At 43.7% G+C, this 21,057-nt stretch overlaps 1 protein-coding gene across 2 annotated transcripts in view; it reads left to right on the forward strand.

Annotated features, from left to right (window-relative positions):
• LOC146867615 (prominin-1-A-like) overlaps positions 1-21,057 on the forward strand; it is a 496,515-nt gene that overhangs the window by 382,219 nt on the left and 93,239 nt on the right. For both annotated transcript variants that reach the window (XM_085606443.1, XM_085606442.1), the window contains exon 14: positions 6,555-6,646. In XM_085606443.1, coding sequence (XP_085462569.1) covers positions 6,555-6,646 — 92 coding nt within the window. The remainder of the gene's footprint in view (positions 1-6,554; positions 6,647-21,057) is intronic.

Here is a 21,057-nt window from a genome sequence, read left to right on the forward strand (position 1 = left end):
ACATTAAATTTAGGAATTTGGCTACTGTACAGACAATTAGTGGATTAGTGTCTGTTTTTAGTATCCTAAAAAAGGCCAAATAATGTTTTATGCCCAGGTTCTTACACAACTGTATTATCCATGGCTTCCTGATAAAAGCATAAGCAGGACAAAATAGAATGACATGGACCGGGGTTTCTTCCTCAGTAGTGCAGCCCGGGCAGGGTCGTACAGCTCCCCCCTTCCACCTATCGGATACAGTGAAAAATGGCAGTGTACCATATCTAAACTGTAGATACAATTTCTTGGCTAGTGTTGGTTGAATTGAATCAATCGCAGACTCAAAGCTATAAACGGATTTTACATCCAGAAAATTGTCAGTTAAGCTTGAGGATTTTACTGAGCGAAAATGGTTACATAGGTTATTTTCCCTGACCACACTATTCAGAACCTTCTTTGGAATAGCTGTGCAGGAAACTTCAGGATTAAACCAGAGTTCCTCAAAGCCATTCGATATAAGTGACTGTTTTACAAAGGCTAGCCAGGGAATCCTTCCGGAACCAATAGAGGCCATGACAATTTGGAGTTCCTCCCTATAGCTCACCAACTCAGGTGTACTCCAAAGACGCTTCCAATAGAGTAGCGGTCGAATGGCAATAGCGTCTGCAATTGGACAGACATTGAGATCAAGTCTTAGTGGGAGTAGAGGAGTGCTTTTAGGGAGGTCCAATAATTGTCTAAGAAAGTTATTTTCAGTTATAGATATGATACTTATTGATGTGTGACCCCAAAGTTCTGCCCCGTAGAGAGAGGAGGCCCTAGCTTTCACTTTAAAAATTTCAAGCGGGGCACTAACTATTTTTAGTGTACAACTCTTCTGTACTTTTAGAATGCCCCCTGCTACTTGCGTTAGTCTTAAGTTAGACTTTGCCACTTGAGGACCCCAACACATTTTATCATTTAAGGTCACACCCAGATATTCAAATGTTGAAACCCTTTCAAGAGGTCTACCACCCATCGTTGGGTGGGGGCAGTTAACAGTTTTTGCATTAAAAGCCATGTACTTAGTCTTGTCTATGTTAATCACCAGGTTTCTTTTTAAGCAGAAATTTGAAAATTGGTCTAACACGCGCTGCATCCCCATTGGAGATTTTGAAAGCAGAAGCGTGTCGTCCGCGAACATTAAGGCGGGAAATTTACGGGCGCCTATTTTGGGGGAGTCTATATCTTTTATGGCCATAAGGTCTTCAATAAGCCCGTTGAGAAAGAGAGAAAATAGGGTTGGAGCAAGGACACAGCCCTGCCTAACACCTTTCTCAATCGGAAAGGCTCCGGTTAACTATCCTTGTTTGCCGAAGCGTACTTTAGCAAAAGTACCAGCATGTAAGATTTTAAGTTGGTGGCATAAATAGGGTGGAACCCCCATTGATAATAGGATGGACCATAATTGTTTTCTATCCACCATGTCGAAAGCAGATTTTAAGTCGACAAAAGTAAGATAGAGACTACCCCTTTCCAATGCTACATGCTTCCAATATATCACTTGTAGCCGGAATAGTTGATCAATTGTTGAGGTTTTCGCCCTAAATCCCGCCTGAAGTGGCGTCAGAATGTTATTGTCACTACACCAATTCTCCAAACATTGTAACAGTACCCTGGCGTAAATTTTTTGTGTGACATCGATAAGGCTAATCGGCTATAATTTGAGGGTAGGAGCGGGGAACCCTTCTTATATATTGGGATGATCTCCGCCCCAAGCCAGGAACTAGGCAAAGGTTGCCCCTCCAGGATTGCGTTGAATAAAACCAAAAGGTAAGGGGCCCAGACTGATGGTTCTTCTCTAAATAGATCACCTGGGATACGATCGAGCCCCGGAGCTTTATTGGGCTGGATCCTAAGTATTGCCATCTTTACTTCGGCCAATGAAATTTTTTGCGCAGGCAGAATGGGGATCACAGGCAGAGGACTCTGCGGAGCTGCCTGAATACAGGAGGGAGAGAGAGAGTAGAGATCTTTGAAGTGGGAGGACCAAGCTTCCTCTGATATATTAGGGATGATTGCAGATCCACCTTCTGGATTTCCAGTATGGACAAGATTCCAAAAAGACCTCGCATCCTTTGCTGCGAGGGCAGTTGAAATAGCGGCCCAGCGATCAGCCTCCCATTCGGATTTAGCATTTTTTATCAATTTCTTATAGGCTTGTCTAGCCTGGATGATATGTTGACTAATTCCTTTTTTTAGAGCCAGTAGTAATGCTAATTTGGCATCTCTACAACCTCTGTTAAACCAGGGATTATCACCGAAACATGGCTTGGTTTTAATAGAACCTACTTTATAAAAGGTATCCGTTAACAAAGAGACCATCTCACCATGGATAGCAGTAAATACAGTCATATCCATAGTATTAGGGTCACTGATAACGTGGTTGGTTTTTTCAAGTAGCGGAACTATGTTTCGATATAACTTTGGCATTACATCTGCAGAGGAATTTGCAGCTGCCCATCGAATTCTTCTCCCACCTTGTACTAGCCTTAGATCGGTTCTGGGAGAACTAATTTTAACACTCTCCCCACAAATTAGTTGGAGATTCAACTCAGTTATCAAAGGGTTATGATCACTTTCTGGGCGCCGACAGACGGTAAAATCCAGAATGTTAGACCAAAATGTCAGGCTCACCAGAAAGTAGTCTATAATTGATGTATGCCCCAGGCCGTTGTAGGTAGAGTGAGCAGGGATGTCACTATTAAAACGACCATTGCAGGCTCTGAGGGAGAATGTGAGGGAGAGGGAGGTCAGTTGTAAAGCTAAGGCTGACCAGTTTTTAACAGGGTAGGCAATAGGGGGAGGAATTGACCAGGTCTCGTCCTCAGCCTTGGTCATTGTAGGAACCCCATGTAATGGTTCAAAGTGACAATTAAAGTCACCTCCAATCAGCAATACTACATCACTCCCCAATTTGTATAGTAACGCAGTTAGCATATCCAGGGTGTCGGAGGTGCCACCAGGTTTTACTGGCCGCGAATAAATATTAATCAGGGCCAGCTTGGGTGTTCTCTTATGTGACATCAAAATGCATGTGAGATCCGGGCTGTTTGTCACCATTCGTTTCAACGTAAATCCAAGATGGATGCCTATCCAGGTACACAACCCCCCTGACGGTCTAACCCTTGCACCTTTAACTGCAGGTTCTGCATATGTTACATACCCTGCTCTATGGGTGGGAGCCATGGCCCATGTTTCCTGGAATAAGCAGATCCCATGGGAATCCACAAAGGTGTACCAATCAGGAATATCTAAATTAGAAACAAGTCATGCTATGTTCCATGATAAAATTTTTAGGGAGCTTTTGGAGTTTAGAGACTTAGTTCCCACATTGCCCTCATCGCAGGGAGCAACAAGGTCATGTATCCCAGCGTCAGGAAGATTAAAATCTGTCTGAACCTCAATATACTGAGATTGAGGCACCAATGAGCAGTTAGGAATCATAGGGGATGGTCGGACATCCCTAGACTCCCCAAGTGTCGTAGGCAAGTTCGCATTGGACACTGCATCAGCCTCTTTAGACAATCTGGGGTTAGATAAAACATTAGCCACCTCTGGATGCTTATTTCTAATAGTTACAGAGACTTCATCATTTTTATAAGCATCAATTAGGTGGGGCAGGGGGCGACGGGACGGCACAAAGAGTCAGTCAACTTGATCAAGCAAGCTGTATCGATTATGTAACGAGATACCCATTGATTCCCTCCTAGGCAGTCTACCCCTACTTCTAGGTGCGAACTGCCAGGGGTCCTCTTGGTATGGCCTTAAATCAGACCCCCCGTATTCGGGGGAGGAATAAAAATGAACTGTTTGATAAAAGTAGTCTAGCCTCCATGTTTTAATCATTGTATTAGAGCTTGATTGTTGCCAACTGCATATGTGATCAACTGCCCTAGAATCCTCAAAATTAATAATTATACAATCTCCTCGTACATTTTTAGGTCTGGAGTCCACCCACCTCACTCTTCTGACATGCAGAATTTTACTATAAATAAGACTAGGCAAGGGTCTATATGAATTCAACCAATGCATAGTCTTATTCCTAAGCTCCTCATAAGATTCCGATTTATTACTTAGTAATTCCGGAACCTCCGTTAAAACAACAACATATGGAGCACAATCGGGAGGTAAATTAATACATGGTAGAACTTGAGAGTTAGTGTTTCCAGCAGCATGCTCCATCACTGGAATGGCAGAGTTTGATAGGGATGCTGGTAACAGCGGTTGGATGGGATGTACCTTATCCGCGAGATTGGGACTATTACTAGAGTCAGTAATAACAGAGCCCACTGTTGAGCCCTGTATATTGGGCCTTAGAGGTTGGTTTTTTGCAATAATATCAGTTTGTGGGTTGGTAGCATTGGATGGTGGAACTAAGATTTTAACTTGTGTTTGTATGGCCAGTAAGTCTTTTGTAGTGGACATATTTTCCATGAGTAATGCCTCCATTTTCCCAAGTCTGACATCTAAATGTTGCAGCATTTGCTCCACGGGCTGAATAAGGGAAGATAGAACAAGGCTCAGTTTTTCCACCAGTTAGTCTACGTTCAGGGGACATGAATTTACAGATAGTGAGCCATTCTCAGCGGGGAAATCTATTGGAATCCCAGAGGAGCAGGACTCCAAAGATACCGTGGGGACCATAGTCCGGGGAGGCGATTTAGTCATAGTTTTTGGATGTTTCGATTTTCCTCCCCTTGACGAGGTAACGGCCTTTCTCTTCTTCGGTATAGCGCCCTCCCTAGGCCCGAGGTCCTTTTCTTTATTGGGGTTCAACTCAATTGGGGCCATAGTGGTGTTGATAGACTGCCTACGTAATAGTTGCGCGGGGTCTTTAACCCGGACGTCTGTACCAGTCCCAGTGTTTGATGAAGTAGTTGGGTGCTCCTCGATAATTGAATTAGGTTGGGTGGGAGCAGGTGAGCTGGCGTGGGCAATAATACCCAAGGAAGATCTTCTTAGGAAGACCGGGTCTTGCGATAAACGCCGCTGTGTCAGTTCAATTTCATGCTCCAGTACCGAGGCTGCCCTTGTTATGAACTGGTCGAGTGTCCCAGCTACCATCCCAACAGGTGTAGCTTTAGTAGCCCTTCTAGTAGCCATTATTGAGAAGTATTTAGAGATAATATATCAGTTACAGCTACTCACGTATCAGTCTGAATGAAGGGGGGGTGGCCCAGCCCAGCCTCGTCCGGCCTCTGACGGCCGTAGACGGCCCGCCCTCTGCCCGGGCTCAGCGGTCCCGCGACGCGGGGATAGTGTCCGTTTTTTAAACCCCTCCGGGCGCGGGAGATGGCTTCGCGCTGCTTCCGGGGTGGGAACAGGGAGGGAGCCTGGGTATTGTAGTATCTTCCCCCCTCCTCACTGCGGCCGCGAGATTGCAAACGCGGCGGCGGGAGGGGGGAGGCGGCAGGAACTGCTGATATGGCACCGTCCAAGGAACAAGCAGCAAAGGTAGGACCCAGCACGACAAACAGTCGTTATGGTTCAAAGACGCCCCTGGTCGTAGCGGCTCGGTCAGGGTCAGCACCAGCAGCAGGAGGAGCAGGAAGGCGCCGCTGTCCGCCGGGGCCACCATTTATAATCCGCGCATCCTCCCGCCGCGCAGGAGGGGGCTCCTCGAGTTGTTCCGCCGGCGGGAGGGGGCCTCGCGCAGCGCCAGGGCCCGGCCTCTTGGGGACCTGCAGTGGGTCTAAGCCCCCTGCGCCCCCTGGTTTTGCTCTGTCCGGCGGTCACTAAGCACACACGTTCCGGTTTCACGACAGCATAGTACCGGGCCCTTACGGGCAAAGGCTTGTTTGGGCTAGGCAGTCCGTCCTCGGTGCGCAGGGGGCGGGCCCAGTTGAGCCAGGGACAGCTGCCACTTGTTTGCAGTGTTTGGGCATTGGGTGCACCTCAGCAAAAAGCAATACAAAGTTGACCAGTCAACCTTTGTGAAGGGCTTACCACTGCGCTGCAACACGTGTTGCTGCGTTTTTAGTAACCTTTTCAGCTAGAAGAAAGCAGACGATGGTTTATGTGGCAAATGCAGCAAATCTAGAATTATGCAAAAAACGGTGCAGTCGCAGAGTCGCATAATTCACGTGGAGCTGCTTATATTTATTGGTCCTGTTTTAGTCACCACTTCTCACAGGAAAATGCATGGGTGTCGAGGTGTATCCAACTTTACTTTCCTGGTAATGGATGCAGCCCCCTTTCTGAAACCAAGTGTAATGGGGAGATGAATGAGTGAGACAGCATAAATCAGATAGAAAACAAGCAAAATCAAGCAAAGTAAGTCAGGGATTATGTTTACCTAAACCATCTTCACCTCATAAACATATATAACCCCCTACATCTCCCAGGTGTTGTGATGGAAAGACTTGGCTCAATGCATATAATAGGAAAGGTGTATGGTAACATTAGCTTGCGTTCTGTGGAATCACTATGAGACACTTTGTCACCAGGACACCCACACACCAATGCACCTTATTATTAACATTTAATATTTTTTAATTGGACATCTATAATTTTTCTTGTTTTCTGTCTTTTAGGTTATTGATACTCCAGGCTTGATTCCAGGATTCAACCTATCGGAAATGCTGGGCTTGAAAAACGCGTCTATCAATGTAACTACTCTTTACAAGTATGTACTCCTAAAATTTATCTGCATTACAATGCAAGTACATGTGATTGCTGCATGATAATCAAACCTGTGCAAACATGCAAGATATGATTTTCTACGATAATATTTTTGTATATGAAATAATTGCTTATTAATAGTATGGTAAATAGTATATTAATAAGAGCACTGGACAGGGAATAGATATGTGTACCAATATAGATTAGGTAAAGCGCTTACACCTGCATCATAAGCTTTCCATTGCACCCTACCAACATGACTTAACCATGTCCTGGATTAAAGCCACAAGAACAGAATAGTAAATTTCATGGCCTTGCTCATCGTGTTCTTGGCCTCTTCAGTGAGGCTGCCATTGTTAAACTTGGCACCAATTTTGATAGGGGATTTGTTGTTCTGAATATATGCGTACTCCTTTTGCATGGGTCATCAGAAGGTTGACAAATTGAGATAATGTTCACTACTAGCCAAATCAAATTTGAACCATTGAACAACCAGCAGTATAAGTTGTCACCTGAGGTCGTAAAGTAAATGATCTTGATCTCGTCTTCCACACCATTCTGGGTTCAACCTGCTCACAATGTAAAACCAATCTTCTTTACATAGTCTTATTGGATATTTGCACATCTTGTTACTCTTCAGCCCAGTGTTGCAGGTTTGTGGCTCCATTCTCAGAGGGCCGTATTCAAGCTCTTCCATATTTGCTGGAAATATCTGTATTTTTTCGATTTTTCCACTTAGATTCCTCTTTTCAGCTTTACAAACTACCTAAATGGTGTCGCCTTTTAACTATCTCTATTAATATGGCATATTCGATTATATAAGTGCAAGTTTCGTAGGTTGGGCAGATAACGCCTTCAATGAATCAGCCTAATCAATACCGGCTCTGCTCCCTCCTGCTCCATTTACTCAAACGTATAGTTAAAGGTGACTCAAATTGTATATTCTATTATGGCCCTGTCACTGCCCAAATCTAATTGATCCCCCAACAGCACAATGTGTACTAGCTATAAACGAGGTGACTGTGTTGCTGACTGATGATGAGCGCTGCTTCTCATCATACTAGCCTCAATCTCTATCTATGGCCCACAACTGTCCATGGGTTCATGTGGGACAGCATTTTGTGTCGTTTAAAGAACGGGACGCAGAACAAAGTGAAGGTAGGACAGGTATTTATTTCTGCCTCCCAGCTCCAACTGCCAGTTTCCTGACTTCACTAAACACTCCATCACCAAAATTCTGTGAGGTCATGAGAATAGAAGAATGTACATCACACACATAGTATGTACAGCAACATTAACAGGTATATACTAAAGTGAGAACATCACACATCTTTCACTCTTAAAACAATAGATAAACATATATATTCAAACCATAACAGACAATACATCCAAAATAATGCTTAACTTGTTTGCAAATTTACACAGTCTTTGAAATGCTCTGGGGTCTTACATTTTCTCTTTGGTCTAACCCATATTTCCCCCACTAGGATTGTTTTCTTCACTGACAACAACATGGGGTGCACATCTTATTTCTTTTTTATTCTTCCCCTCATCAGCACTCATAGATATACCAGTAGTTTTATTTACTAAAACCGCTCTACTTGAATTCCAAATCCTGCCATCTTCCATTTTATCCATTTTAACCGCATTTCTAAATGACTTATTAACTTTCCTAGATTCTGTGAACTTGTAATCAGACTGTGCACCAACTGTCTCAACCTGCATATCTCTCACCACATGCCTGGGTTGAAAAACTCTTTTCTTCTCCGCCATTTTATTTTGTTCTCTTTTCCTCCATTCACCCTACACAGACACATTAACCCAGCCCTTGTTCTAATCCATTCACCCTGGAACCAATGCCAAATTGGAGTTTCTGCCTCTGAATAATTCAAAAGGTGACTTTCCTTTCAGGGGCGTAGCTTGGTCAGTAAGATTTGGGAAGGGGGGGGGGTCTTCAGATTTCCAGACAATCGTGCTGGAAATAATGCTACAATACATTATACGACAAGCAGGGCACATGAGGGGTTTAAGGGGCAGCTGAAAGGGAGAGGATTGCAGATTGGTATGAGTATTGAGGGGCATATTATCAAGCCAGGCGATAAAATTATCGCCGCTTTAGCGGCAGAAAACTGCCGCTAAAACGACAATAATGGGCTTGATAATATGCTCTATGGAATTCCAATTGAAGCCCATGCTAGATCTAACATGGGCTTCAATTGGAATTCCATAGAGCATATTATCAAGCCCATTATCGCCGTTTTAGCGGCAGTTTTCTGCCGCTAAAGCGGCGATAATTTTATCGCCTGGTTTGATAATATGCCCCTAAGTGAGAGAAACACAATATTGTGAAAAATAATCAACATTTATTATGACATTCAAAACAGAGAAGAGAGAGTGTGTGTGTGTTTGTCAGTGTTTGCATGCAAACCTTCCAGGTGAAATTCGACACGCACCTCACCATATCTGACTGAAAGCACCTGCACCCAACTAACTATTCATCAGAAAATACATTTATTAGGGTGCTATAACACCTCTAAACACCCCTGTTTAGTAGTCCCATGTGGAGAGAGACAATACCAAACACTTTTGCAATGCTTTCTCCCAATCCAAGCCACACCTTTTTGCTAATTGAAATCCTTCTTTGAGAGTCCTATCAAAACTCTCCACCATACCATTCGATGCAGGGTGGGACAAAGCAGAATTCTTATTTTTTATTCCCATCTTTTTAAGAAAGTTTTCAAAATCTTTAGCACAAAGCTCTACCCTATTGCCTGTTAATACACTGCTGGAGACCCCTTCTCTTCTGAACAAGCCCTCAAGAAATCTAAAGACAGCTCCTGTCGTTATTTCACCAACACACACAAAATCAGGCCACAGAGGAAACAAATCTATTACCATTAAGCAGTAAGGAGTGGCTTTTTCTCTCTTTAGTGGGCCAACTAATTCCTTTGCAATCTCTTGACAAGGTCCATTGGATAGTTCTCTACAAACCATGGGAACATATCTCACCTTATGAATCTTATCGTTCTCCCTACACTCATAGCGATCCCGTATCTTCCTTTCGATTTTCCAAATCCAAATCTGTCCATCAAAAATCTGTCTTTATTTTCTCCTTGGTTTTAACTATACCCAACTGTCGTTCATGGGCCATATCAGCTATCCTGCCTCTTATTTTACTAGGAACCACCAAACTATCCCCTCTAAAAATGAGATCGTCATGATATGCTAACTCTTATTTAATCATCCAAAATAGCTGAACTTTCTCAGCTGAATCATACTTTATTGGCCAGCCATTCGGAATAAATGAAATTATAGTTCTAAGAACTTCATCTGGTTTGACCTCAAATTTCCACTCTTCTTCTGATATTACCCCTTCAGTAACCTCACAAACTCCTTCATCTGACCATTCAACATCATCTGAAATTTCCTCCAGATCTTCACTTACTGGAACCAACCAAGAAAGACAGTCAGCAGTACAGTTCTGTACCCCATGAATGTATTCTACTGCAAAAGCAAAATTCTTGTAACTCAGCCACCCATTTATGTATCCTTGCTGACACACTGTCCAAATCTTTATTTATAAAGATGTCCTTTAAGGCCCTATGGTCTGACTCCACCATGAAATGTTTGCCCCACAGGAAATGCTTGTGTTTTTTAGTGGCCCAACATTTGAAGATTCCCTTTCGATAACAGGATAATTAAACTCTGCACCCCTTAAAGCCCTGGGCGCACAAGCAACCGTGTTCACTGTTCCATCCACTATTTGTAATAGCACAGCACCCATCCCCTTGCTACTCACATCCGTAACTACCTTAGTCTGTCCATCAGACAAACGCTTTAAGACTGGGTGCCTGCTTCAAATCCTATTTCACACATTCAAATTCTTTTTGACATTCAGGACTCCATACAAATTCAATCCCTTTTAGCAAAGCCTACGTATTCGAGTCTTACTCCACAGATTATTTATGAATTTGCTATTGAACTCCATGTCCTGAAATTATATTACTTCCTCCTTGCTGCCAGCGGAACTCAAGTTACAAATCATGTCAACTAACTCCTCCTTAGTTTTAGTCCATTCACTTGTTAACATGTGTCATAAATATGAGATTTCATCTTTCCCAAACTTACATTATTCTAAATTCAAGGTGAGACCTGCTTTTCTAAAATTTTCTAGAACTATTACAATCTCCCTATTAGGTTCTTCTCATGTTTTCCCATTAATCAACACATAGTCGTGGAAACAACAAACTCCACCCATGGTGCCTAGCATTGAATTCATAAAGTTTTGGAAAACAGAAGCCACTGATGCCACCCGAAAGGCATTCCCATAAATGTATTAGTCCCCATGATAGTTATGAATGAAGTTAGCTCTTTTGAAGAGGTATGCAGCTGAATCTGATGGTAGGCAGATGCACGATCGAGAGTAGTAATAAATCTTGCACCTACCAAAGCAGCAATTATCATAAATAATGGGTAACGGATACTTATGCACCACAATCTCTCTGTTTAAACCCCTGACATCAATGCATAAATGAATAGCTTCTAAGGGTTTGCATGCCTCTACAATAGGCCCAAACCACTCAGTGGCCTCAATCTGAATGATAACACCCATTGACCTCAGCCTGTTCAATTCTTTGCAAATCTCTTCTTGTACACTTAATGGAGTCTTCCTTTATTTAGCTGTAACTGGAATAGTTCCAGGTTTTAGTTTTATGTAATGCTCATGTTTTATACACAAACCAACTTATCTGTAAAGGCGTCTGAGAAAAGAAGGCAAGCTTATCACATGTTTGTTTAACTTGTCTAATTATTGCTTGTGATTTGGCATTAGGATCAAGGGAATTCCTTCTGAAGTAGCAACGCTAGGATATTGCCTCCTAAAACTGCCACATACATTTTACCAGGAATAATGCAACCCCCCCATTTTGCACACTGCCCGTGAAATATACTCAAAATTTAATTTCCTGACCAGTTACTACCAGGCCTAATGTCCATGCAATGCAACTGACTATTTTCCTTAAAATTGTGTCATACACCCTGTTTGAAACAATAGTGACGTTGGAACATGAATCAAGTAACGTCGGTATTTTTACATCATTCATCATCACTTTGTCTTCCGGGTAGGTTGTACTTTTCTCTTCCACTTTTAAAATCTTTTTTTCTTCCTTCTGAACAGATTCATTTACTTGCAAGACCACTTCCTTCGCTTTTCCTCTTTTATAGGATTTATCATTAGACTTTACAAGTCTTTCAGAGGTACTGCAACAACTTGAAAAGTTTCCCTTGCGTCCACATTGGTTACACATTGACTTATGAGCTGGGCAATTACTATTGTTGGCCCTATGTCCGAATTGACCATATCAAAACCACTTTCCTTTGAATATTCCCAAATCTTTGCTTTGAGATTTGACTTCTACAGCCTTTACCTTATCTTTCACTGTATTTTATTTACGCAATTCTTCAACAAAGTTCATTATGTGCTCTATCCTTTTTGCTGTAGTGACAACATCCTTAAAGCGATTTGTCCTTCATCCATAGCTCCTCACTTATCCTATCACTCTTACAGTGTAATGAAAATTGATCGCTGATAAGTTGTTCTGGTATAGCTCTAAATCAGCACAACTATGCTAACTTTCTAACTCTACTACATATTCCTCAATGGATTCCCCATCTTTTTGAATGTGTCTTCTAAAATAATAGTGTTTTAAGATAGTACTTTTGCGAGGTAAGTAATGCAGATCAAGTTATCATCATCACAACCTCAAATTCATTTAGATCACGGGCTTTCTCTTCTTCCAGCTCTGGAAGATTCTCCACTAGATATTCTCCCTCAGCCCCTAGAGTATGAATCAATAGTGTTAATTTTGCACAAACTTGTTCCACATACCCTGGCATAGTTAAAGAATGCTTTTTTTCCCATTTAGCCCATTGGTGGCTCTTCTGGACTATTTTGGAAAGATTTGGGGGTATACCATTCTGCATCTAAGGTCATATATTTGTTGCCACACCTAGATTCTGAAAAACACCTCTGCAACTCTCCTTGAAACAGAAATGTTTCTTGGAACTGGTGAAATTTCAATGCTATTTCAATATAAAACAGTCACTTGTGTTATATGCAGCATAGCATCTGTTGGCAATGCTCCTCTGTTGTTGATTCTTCAATGCTGAAAACTATGGACAACACACACATTTACACTGACCGGACTGTTTCAATACGATCTGCTCACTGGTCACAAATAGTGATCAACTCAGTGTTAAGCCTTAATCCCAAGTTTCCACCCAATAAATTAAGATGGCAACCGCCGTGCTATGTGCTGCTTTCGTTGGGCGATCTTGCTTGTTTTGTGCTCCGAGTCTACCACAATTAAAACTCCTTGGTTTGCAATATCTTCTATCAGTGTCAACAACAATACAGATGGCTGCTGATGTGCTGTGCATGTCCTTTCGTTGGGTGATCTTGCTTGTTTTATCTTTCATCCTCACTGACAAAATGGCATATGGTCTATACAATGATGATTGCAAATGAACATTAGTCCTGTTTTCTATTGGAAATAATTCTTGAAGAGCTCCCCTGAAAGTGCAGCATCCATTACCTGCCACATGTGTCTTCCCAAAAAGCTTTATAAGCTTTCACTAGGCACTCTCCAACATAGCAGGCTTCGTTTTTTCACTTTGCATAGCTTCTCTCTTGTACTGAATTAACCGTGTAGACTGTTGAGTCATCTCTGCTGTAGCCTCTGTGCTTGTGCTGGCCTAAAATGGCCCGCTGAGTGCATTGAGGCAGAGTTAAACACCGGACTTCAGGGATTTTTCGATGTTCGTCAATAGAATTGAAGAATGTACATTGCACACATAGTAAATACAGCAACATTATCGGGTATAGACTAAAGTGAGAACATCACAATTAGTTTTGTCAATAGGACCTCATCTAAGTGCTGGGCATATGTGTGGTAATTAATGTTAATTTAGATTAGCGGGGTATCCATACACAAATCAAAACCTTCCATACAAAGGAACATTTGGATTTGAATCACCCTTACCTATTTCCATCAGTTGACAGATTAAAGTAAGAACAAGAACTTAAAAGATATTGTTTACCTCTATCTACCAATTCAAACAGATATTAGGGAAAATGGAACTTAAATACCAGACAAAAGTTACTAGTGCTGGACAGCTTAAAAACATATGGCTGTCATTCTCCCCAGGGGTGGCACATAACAGACAGAATGGTTCGCTCTTCATCTTCATCGTTCTTCAGCCAAACTCACGGACATCCAACAGAGCCTACAGATGTTAAAAATGTGATTCTTCAAGATGGCGGCTGATAGCATGACCGGCAGACATGTATGGGACAACTTTATGGTCTTTCGTCATCCAGCTCTGGTTGTCAAAATTCTGCCCTCAAGGCCTCATTTTTGCAGCAGTCTGCACACCTGGATGAGCATAGCTACCCTCCGTGTGCATTTTAGGCATTGCAGCTGATCAGTGGACTCGTCCCTCTGTCCCTTCACCTTTCTGCCTGTGCTCATGCAGTGAATGTGTCTCTCTCCCTCTTTCACTGTTGCATCATTCAGAGGAGCCAACTCAGGGCAGTCTTTTTGCCTTCTCAACATTGAGATGAGTTGCCTGGGTTTCAGGAGGGTTCGGTTTCCATGAATGTACCTCTAGTTCTCGACAGCATTATGAAGGGAATCCAAAATATGTGAGTACATGTTGTGTTGTCTAATGCCTGTTGATTTTTTTCCTAATTGTTTGCTTATTTTATCATATAACAATTTGCTCTACCAATGAAAAGCCAGGGTGGGGATTGAAGAATAAAAATCTGTGGCCTGGCAATACTGTCTTGGAAAGACTGGACTCAATAATAAGCAAACCCTGGTTCCCAGTCAACAGGGGCAAAATGCAGCACTGTGGGGTGTCCTTCCCTCTTATAAATCAACTCCCAGCACAAACCAGCAAACAAGACTTGTTCTAGACAATACATCTAGCTGAAATACTAGTGGGTTGTCCAGTGTCATAATCTGTAATGCTAATTAATTTTATATTTGCAGCATTGCTATCATTACTGTCTATTTCTGAAGGGGCATAACAACTGTGTTAATTCCCACCCGAATAGTGGGGCATGTCTAAAGTTCCAGGGAGGAGGGAGAAACCTAAAACTGTCTGCCGCCACCCATCCAGAAAAGCACTCTGGAAGAAGAGGGAGGGGCATGTTTCTAAAACTCTAAATATCCATGGCAGTCTAGAAAAAGTATGCTATGGGGCGACCCTTGTGACTATTATGAATATGACCCTCCGCTCCTCTATATTGAGTTGTTGTCAGAGACCTATGCCCAGGAGAGCTAGCTCAAGATGAACAGTCTTCATTAGAATTCAAGAAGAGCTATTTTAAGACCCTTCAGTAGAGACACAGCTAACGCTCATGCAGACTGTAGTGCAGAACTGGTGACTCAGCTGATATTGATCGTAACACCTCCTTCTGATAAACTAGAGCTACCATCTACCACCTGCTCCAATCCAGGCATCATTTAAATCCAGGCTCTAATCACATGCTTCACACAATGAACGGCATATGACCAAGACACCTGGTGGGGGTCAATTGACCAATCTCTTCCGCACTCAACACCATGCTGCTGAGGGACCTCACTGGCACCTTTCACCAGCAGTGACCTCACAGAATCAATTGCCAGACAGGATAAAGTGACAGTGGGGATCATGAAGAAAGCATCCAGCAAAAGAACCAAGGCAGATAGCCCTTCAAATTAAGCATAGTCAGGAAATTAGATGCATTCTGTAAACTATATTCAATCAGCTGCTCCAGAATACGAATGAGAGAAAGAAGGATCGATGTCCATCTAGTGTACACTAAGAAGAGTTTTCCATTGCTGCTGTTATGAGAGAACTAAGTCAACCTGAGCAATCTGAAGCATCTCCAAGATTCTAATCTTAAAATGCTGACCAAAGCTAAATTGTCATTATCCAAGGCCAAATTACAAGGGATACAATCTAGTGCTACCAAAAGTCAACTAAGTTAGCCATTGGTTGTGGGATGAAACTGGGACAGCTAATCGCTATCAAGCACTAGCATTATCCTCTGAGTCCGCAGACCTGAGTGATTATGAGCCTAATGCCTGAAAGAACATAGATTGGGATTAGAAGAAACAGAAATGCCCAACTACTTTGGCCATAGATGAACATGAGGCCACAGAGGAGATTGCCAACTCTTGCACTTCAGAAGCATCATCAACCTCTCCCAAATCCATGTTCAAAATTATCTTAAAGGAGATTAAAGCAATAAATAAACTTCAAGCTCCCAAAATTGATTGAAACACTGGCCAGCTGGACTGTGGTGGTGGAAGACGGCTTGTCTGCCCCGGCTGACTCCTGGGAAGACATTAAAGGCCTGATTTAGAGTTTGGCAGATGTGTTACTCAGTCACAAACTTGAAGGATCTTCTACTGTTTATCAAATGCCTCCACATTGATGGGAATAAGTGAAGATCCTGCTTCCTGGTAAAGATCACCACTGTGAGGAGTCACTACTGCGGTGTCACTGGGTTGGTAATGGGATGCCAGGGGAAGGAGAGGGGGTGCAGGGGAAAGTGGAGTGGGGAAATGCGTCAAAGGAGGAAAACTAGATAGCTCTATTTATAGGTTTGATGTATTATCAGGGCCACATATTTTCACTTGGTGCCTTTAGAATAGCTACTCTTAAAAGTCTAAATGTGTGAGCAAAACAGCACAAAAATAAGTAGGAACTTGCATATTTAAAACCTGATATTGCTTGTCTCCAAGAAAGTAGATTTCCATACAAAAGCAGTGCACTTTTCTCATGCCTAGTCACAAAATTATTCTCAAATGGCATTGGCCCAAAGGGACTGCCATTTTGATATTTGACACATTGTTTATAATAACACACGATTTGGACCTTTATCCACTCTTTAACATTCGCACACGCACAGACTTGACCGGACACAAGGATCCAAACTGGGCACATGAGTCAGTAAAAGAAGTGGGCAACCCAACTCTCTCACTTAATGAGGCAGAAAAGCAGCAGTCAGCTTCTCTACCTCGTATTGTGGTGAAGGCTGAAGCAGTTGGGGAAGACCCTCCGGCCACAGGAAAAAGGAGCTCAATTGGGGATTCCGACAATACCCAAGGGCAAACCTCGGATTCTACACCTCCGTGCCGAGCAGAGTGGCCAAGGCGCACCTGGCTAACAGATCCATCTGGCAGCGTTATCTCACCTGATCCCGCACAAGCCAGTGGAATGCACTCCGGCCTGGGTGCAGCCCAATAGAGCTCAAGGAAATCCAGTGTGCCACCCCTCCCCCCCCCCCTCTCCAAAAGCAACAATGGATCTGGCCTCCCAACACTTCCGCGGGAAATTCGTCTATGCGCTGTGGTTATGGCGCGGGTATATATTTGGGGCTCTCTGTGGCAACCTCAGGGTGGGAAGACCCCCTCAGGGAACCCGGCCAAAGAAGCCACTCCAGCTGCGATCCAGTGATTAATCAACCTGCAAGCAAGCCCGAAGGACATCCGTCTACCAAGATAGCTCAAGCACCTCCAGCATACACCTTATTCTACCCAGAGTATAAATCAAAAGGTAGCTTTGACATTTTAAATCGTGGGAACATCTTGAAGCTGATACAAGCAACAGGCCTGATGAAAGAAGTTACATCGCAAGAGATTCTCTTTATTGAGTTTATCGCACCCGGCCATGGTCAGTCAAATGAATCCACTAAAGTTACCTGGCGATATGCGGAGACAGCAAACAAGATTCTGAGGCACATGGAAACCTTCAAACAGTGAGGCATTTCCATTATCTCCGGGAAGGAATCAGGCTACCCCTATGACCTTGACAACCCGCCAGCCGAAGCGAGTTCAAGCGCATTGCCAAGACCGATGTATTCGGTCTTGAGGAGCGCGCTAAGCAAAACCCCTACCTCAAGCCAAAAAAATGCAAGTGATGGTCAGACTACCCAAACCATGGGAGCGGAGCGAGCTGACACTTGGTCATGGCTGGTGGGGTCTCTAAACTCAACAAGATTGCTGCGATGACAAAAAAATGGCTACAATGATCACAAAGACAGCCCACTAAAGATATGTTCTTGGAACATTAATGGCCTAGCAAACAAACTGGGGGACGAGGCGACAGTATCCTATCTACGCTCTTTCAAAATCATCCTATTGCATGAGTCATGGCTATTGGAACCGCAGCACTTGGAAGGGTTCAAAATCCATCAAGTCCCCGCAATCAAATCAAAGTCCCCCGGCCGCCACAGTGGTGGTCTAGTAATTTACATATCGGCCACCAGTGCAATTAGCTTGTGGGATCTAGTAAACAACTCCCAGGGGCACCAGATAGTAGGCACCTTACTTAGAACCTCAAATGGTCAGCTGAGGACCTTAATTATAATGAATGTTTACATTCGCACAAATTTGGCTTCCAGGTCACCCTTAACCGACGTGTTGACTTCTACAGTACTAAATGTGAGATCTGAAAATTTTGGGGGTCTGGAGATTTCAACATGTGGCTGATGTTTGACCTTCAACGGAACGAGGTAACAAAGCCGCAGGAAGGTGACTGGGCAATTCCATCACAGGACCGCCCCGGGTGGGGTAAAGTGGACCTAAAGGGTCGAGCCCTCCAGGGCAATCTGGAACATCTTGGCCTTAGAGCTCTCAGTGGCTGTTTCTATCCCGATAAGCCTCCTGGTCTCTCATTTCTATCTAAAACCAGGGCTTCTCTGATTGGCTACTCTTTTGCCAGCCTTCCCCTGTTGAACCAAGTCTCCTCTTTTGGTTTTGGCAACAAAATGGATCGCAATCACCATCCCCAAGAACTTTCCCTTAACATCAGGCAGCGGCAATATGATCAGGCAGTGGACCAGGGCTTTCAAAGCTTCACCATCAATCCAAAACGTATCAAGTGCTCAGCTAATAACCATCAGCTCCTGGCGACAGAAGCAAAGCAAATAATTGTGTACACCCGTATGTTAACGGAGGACCTAATTGCGAATTGGGCAATGTTCTTGGACTGTCTAGCAGCCAAGTTTGCAAAACCGATACAGTATGTACAAGCGATGGGGCCCAATCAACCGACCTCTCTTGCTCCCGCAATACGGACTGCCAAACAAAGCATGAATTGGTTGTGGCGGAAACTGAAAAGGATGCCAATGGACCTAACTACCTTAACTAAACTAAGAGAGGCACGTTGTCAACTGAAGGTGGCCAACGGGAACAACGAATGAACTCCTGGAACTCTTGTTGGGCCAGAATACAATACAATATAAGGTCCAGCAACCCTGTGAAGTTTTGGTGCACCATAAATAGCTTAGGGGGTAGGGCCCCCAAAGTTGCATCGTCCAACATACTGGCGTCTGAGTGGTACCTCTTTCTATATAACCATTTCAATGACCCTCCACAGCCCGATCTGACATACAAACAGTCTACTGATACTGAGGGCAGCATGGCCCCGGAGGCGCAACCTCTGCCTCACGACAAGTCACCTCTCAGGTACTCATACACAGTGACAACAATTCAAAAGCAGATCGGAAAAGGTCGCAAGGATGGGGCCCCTGGTCCGGGCGGCATTCCACCAGCCCTTTTCAAGGAGGATCCAGCTTTTTGGGCCACTCAGCTAGCCCCGCTCTACCTGTGCATCTTAGAAAAGTGTACCATCCCGGCCTCATGGCAAGGATCGATCCTCGTTCCGATTTTCAAAGGTGGCGACAAAAAATCTCGAGGTAACTACAATGACAATGATGCAAAATATTTCGCAGGCATATTGCCAAATTCTTTATGGGAATGGGCAGACGCAAGCTTAATAATTCCGCCAAATCTGACTGGATTCATGAGCAACACTGGCACACGGTCAATCTCATCACACTTTCTCTCTTGCTCGACCAGGCTGAATCCAGTACTAGCCCCATATACATGGGGTTCATAGACTACAAATCGGCCTTTGACAAGGTCAACAGGACGAAGCTGTGACAGAAACTCTCCCTACTGAACACTCCAAATAGCTTACTCAGGGCCTTGCCGCTTTTGCATCAGGACTCGTGGGTCAGGATCAAGATTGGAGACGGCTCACGACTTTCTCGACCAGTACCAACAACTCAAGGCCTCAAGCAAGGGTGCGTCCTTGCTCCCACACTTTTCAATCTATTCCTGTCTGATCTTCCGGCAGCCCTCAATCTAGTCAACTCACATCCACCGAAGATAGGTAGCCTTTGCCTGTCCAATCTTCTGTACGCTGATGACCTAGTTTTTCTTAGTCATACCAAGATAGGATTACAATGTCTCTTGGATGCAACTGCCACGTATTCTAAAAAGAATGGGCTACAGATAACAAGAAAACTAAAATTTGTGTGGTCCGTACATCATGGCCCAAAAATCTGGCATGGTTCCTAAATCAGGAAAGAATAGAAGCAACCAGATGCCATAAGTATTTAGGAGTCTTTTTTAACAACAACGGCAGATATGCGAACCAGCTGGGTGAACTGAAAAATATATGAATTGCGTTGTCCTTCGCACTTAACCCCATTAAAAAAAATTAAATGGCCCATCTTTCGCTCAAATACTCCAGGTGGCCCAGGCAAAGGTTATTCCAACTCTAACCTATGGGTGCGAGGCACTAAAAGGGTTGGATAGCGCTATATTAGATAAAACAGTCTCAAAAATGTACAGAACGATCTTCTAGCTACCTCCTTACACGTCACCAGCATAAATCGGATTGGAATTTGGAATCTGTAGACAGTCACTGAGCCATATGGCGATTTTCTTAATAAGCTGAGGGCGTCAAAGGAAGGCAGCTTGGCCCACCACCTTTGGAGCCATCTGGACACAAGTCGATGGCAGGCAGGGAACTGCAATCTGTCCTACAGCCTTAGCACTCTTGGCCTGAGTAACCTCTGGGCCCTAGATGCAAGCCAACAAGAGTTTAAGAGGCTAGCAAAACTCAGTGCAAAATGACTTTCTTCAGTAGAAGACAGGGCCAGCTTTTCGGCACGGAGTCATGGTTGGATGACGCTACGCACCTATCCACAGTTGAAATCTCAGAACTACCTAACGACTACCTTCAATGCACGTACTAAGCTCCAGTTCTTAAGGCTGAGAATAGGGGTGATTCCTATGAACTGCCATCTCCCTAAATGGAAAAGGGACTGTGCTCAGGAAATGTGCTGGCTCTGCGGTCAACATAGGGAAGACATACTGCATGTGCTATGCTTGTGCCCTAATGTCCTAGAGCATAGAATAACCCTATTACGAAGGGGCTGGATCGATAAGGACGTTAGATTTTGCAGAGGAGCAGTGCTGGCCTGCTTCGACCCCAGGAACATCATACTAAAGTGCGCCATGGTCAGATTTATGGACCGCTTTGCAAAAAAAGCTAGAGGAGGTGAGACGC

Source organism: Triturus cristatus, chromosome 1_2, assembly GCF_964204655.1.
Source record: "Triturus cristatus chromosome 1_2, aTriCri1.1, whole genome shotgun sequence".
NCBI lineage: Eukaryota > Metazoa > Chordata > Amphibia > Caudata > Salamandridae > Triturus > Triturus cristatus.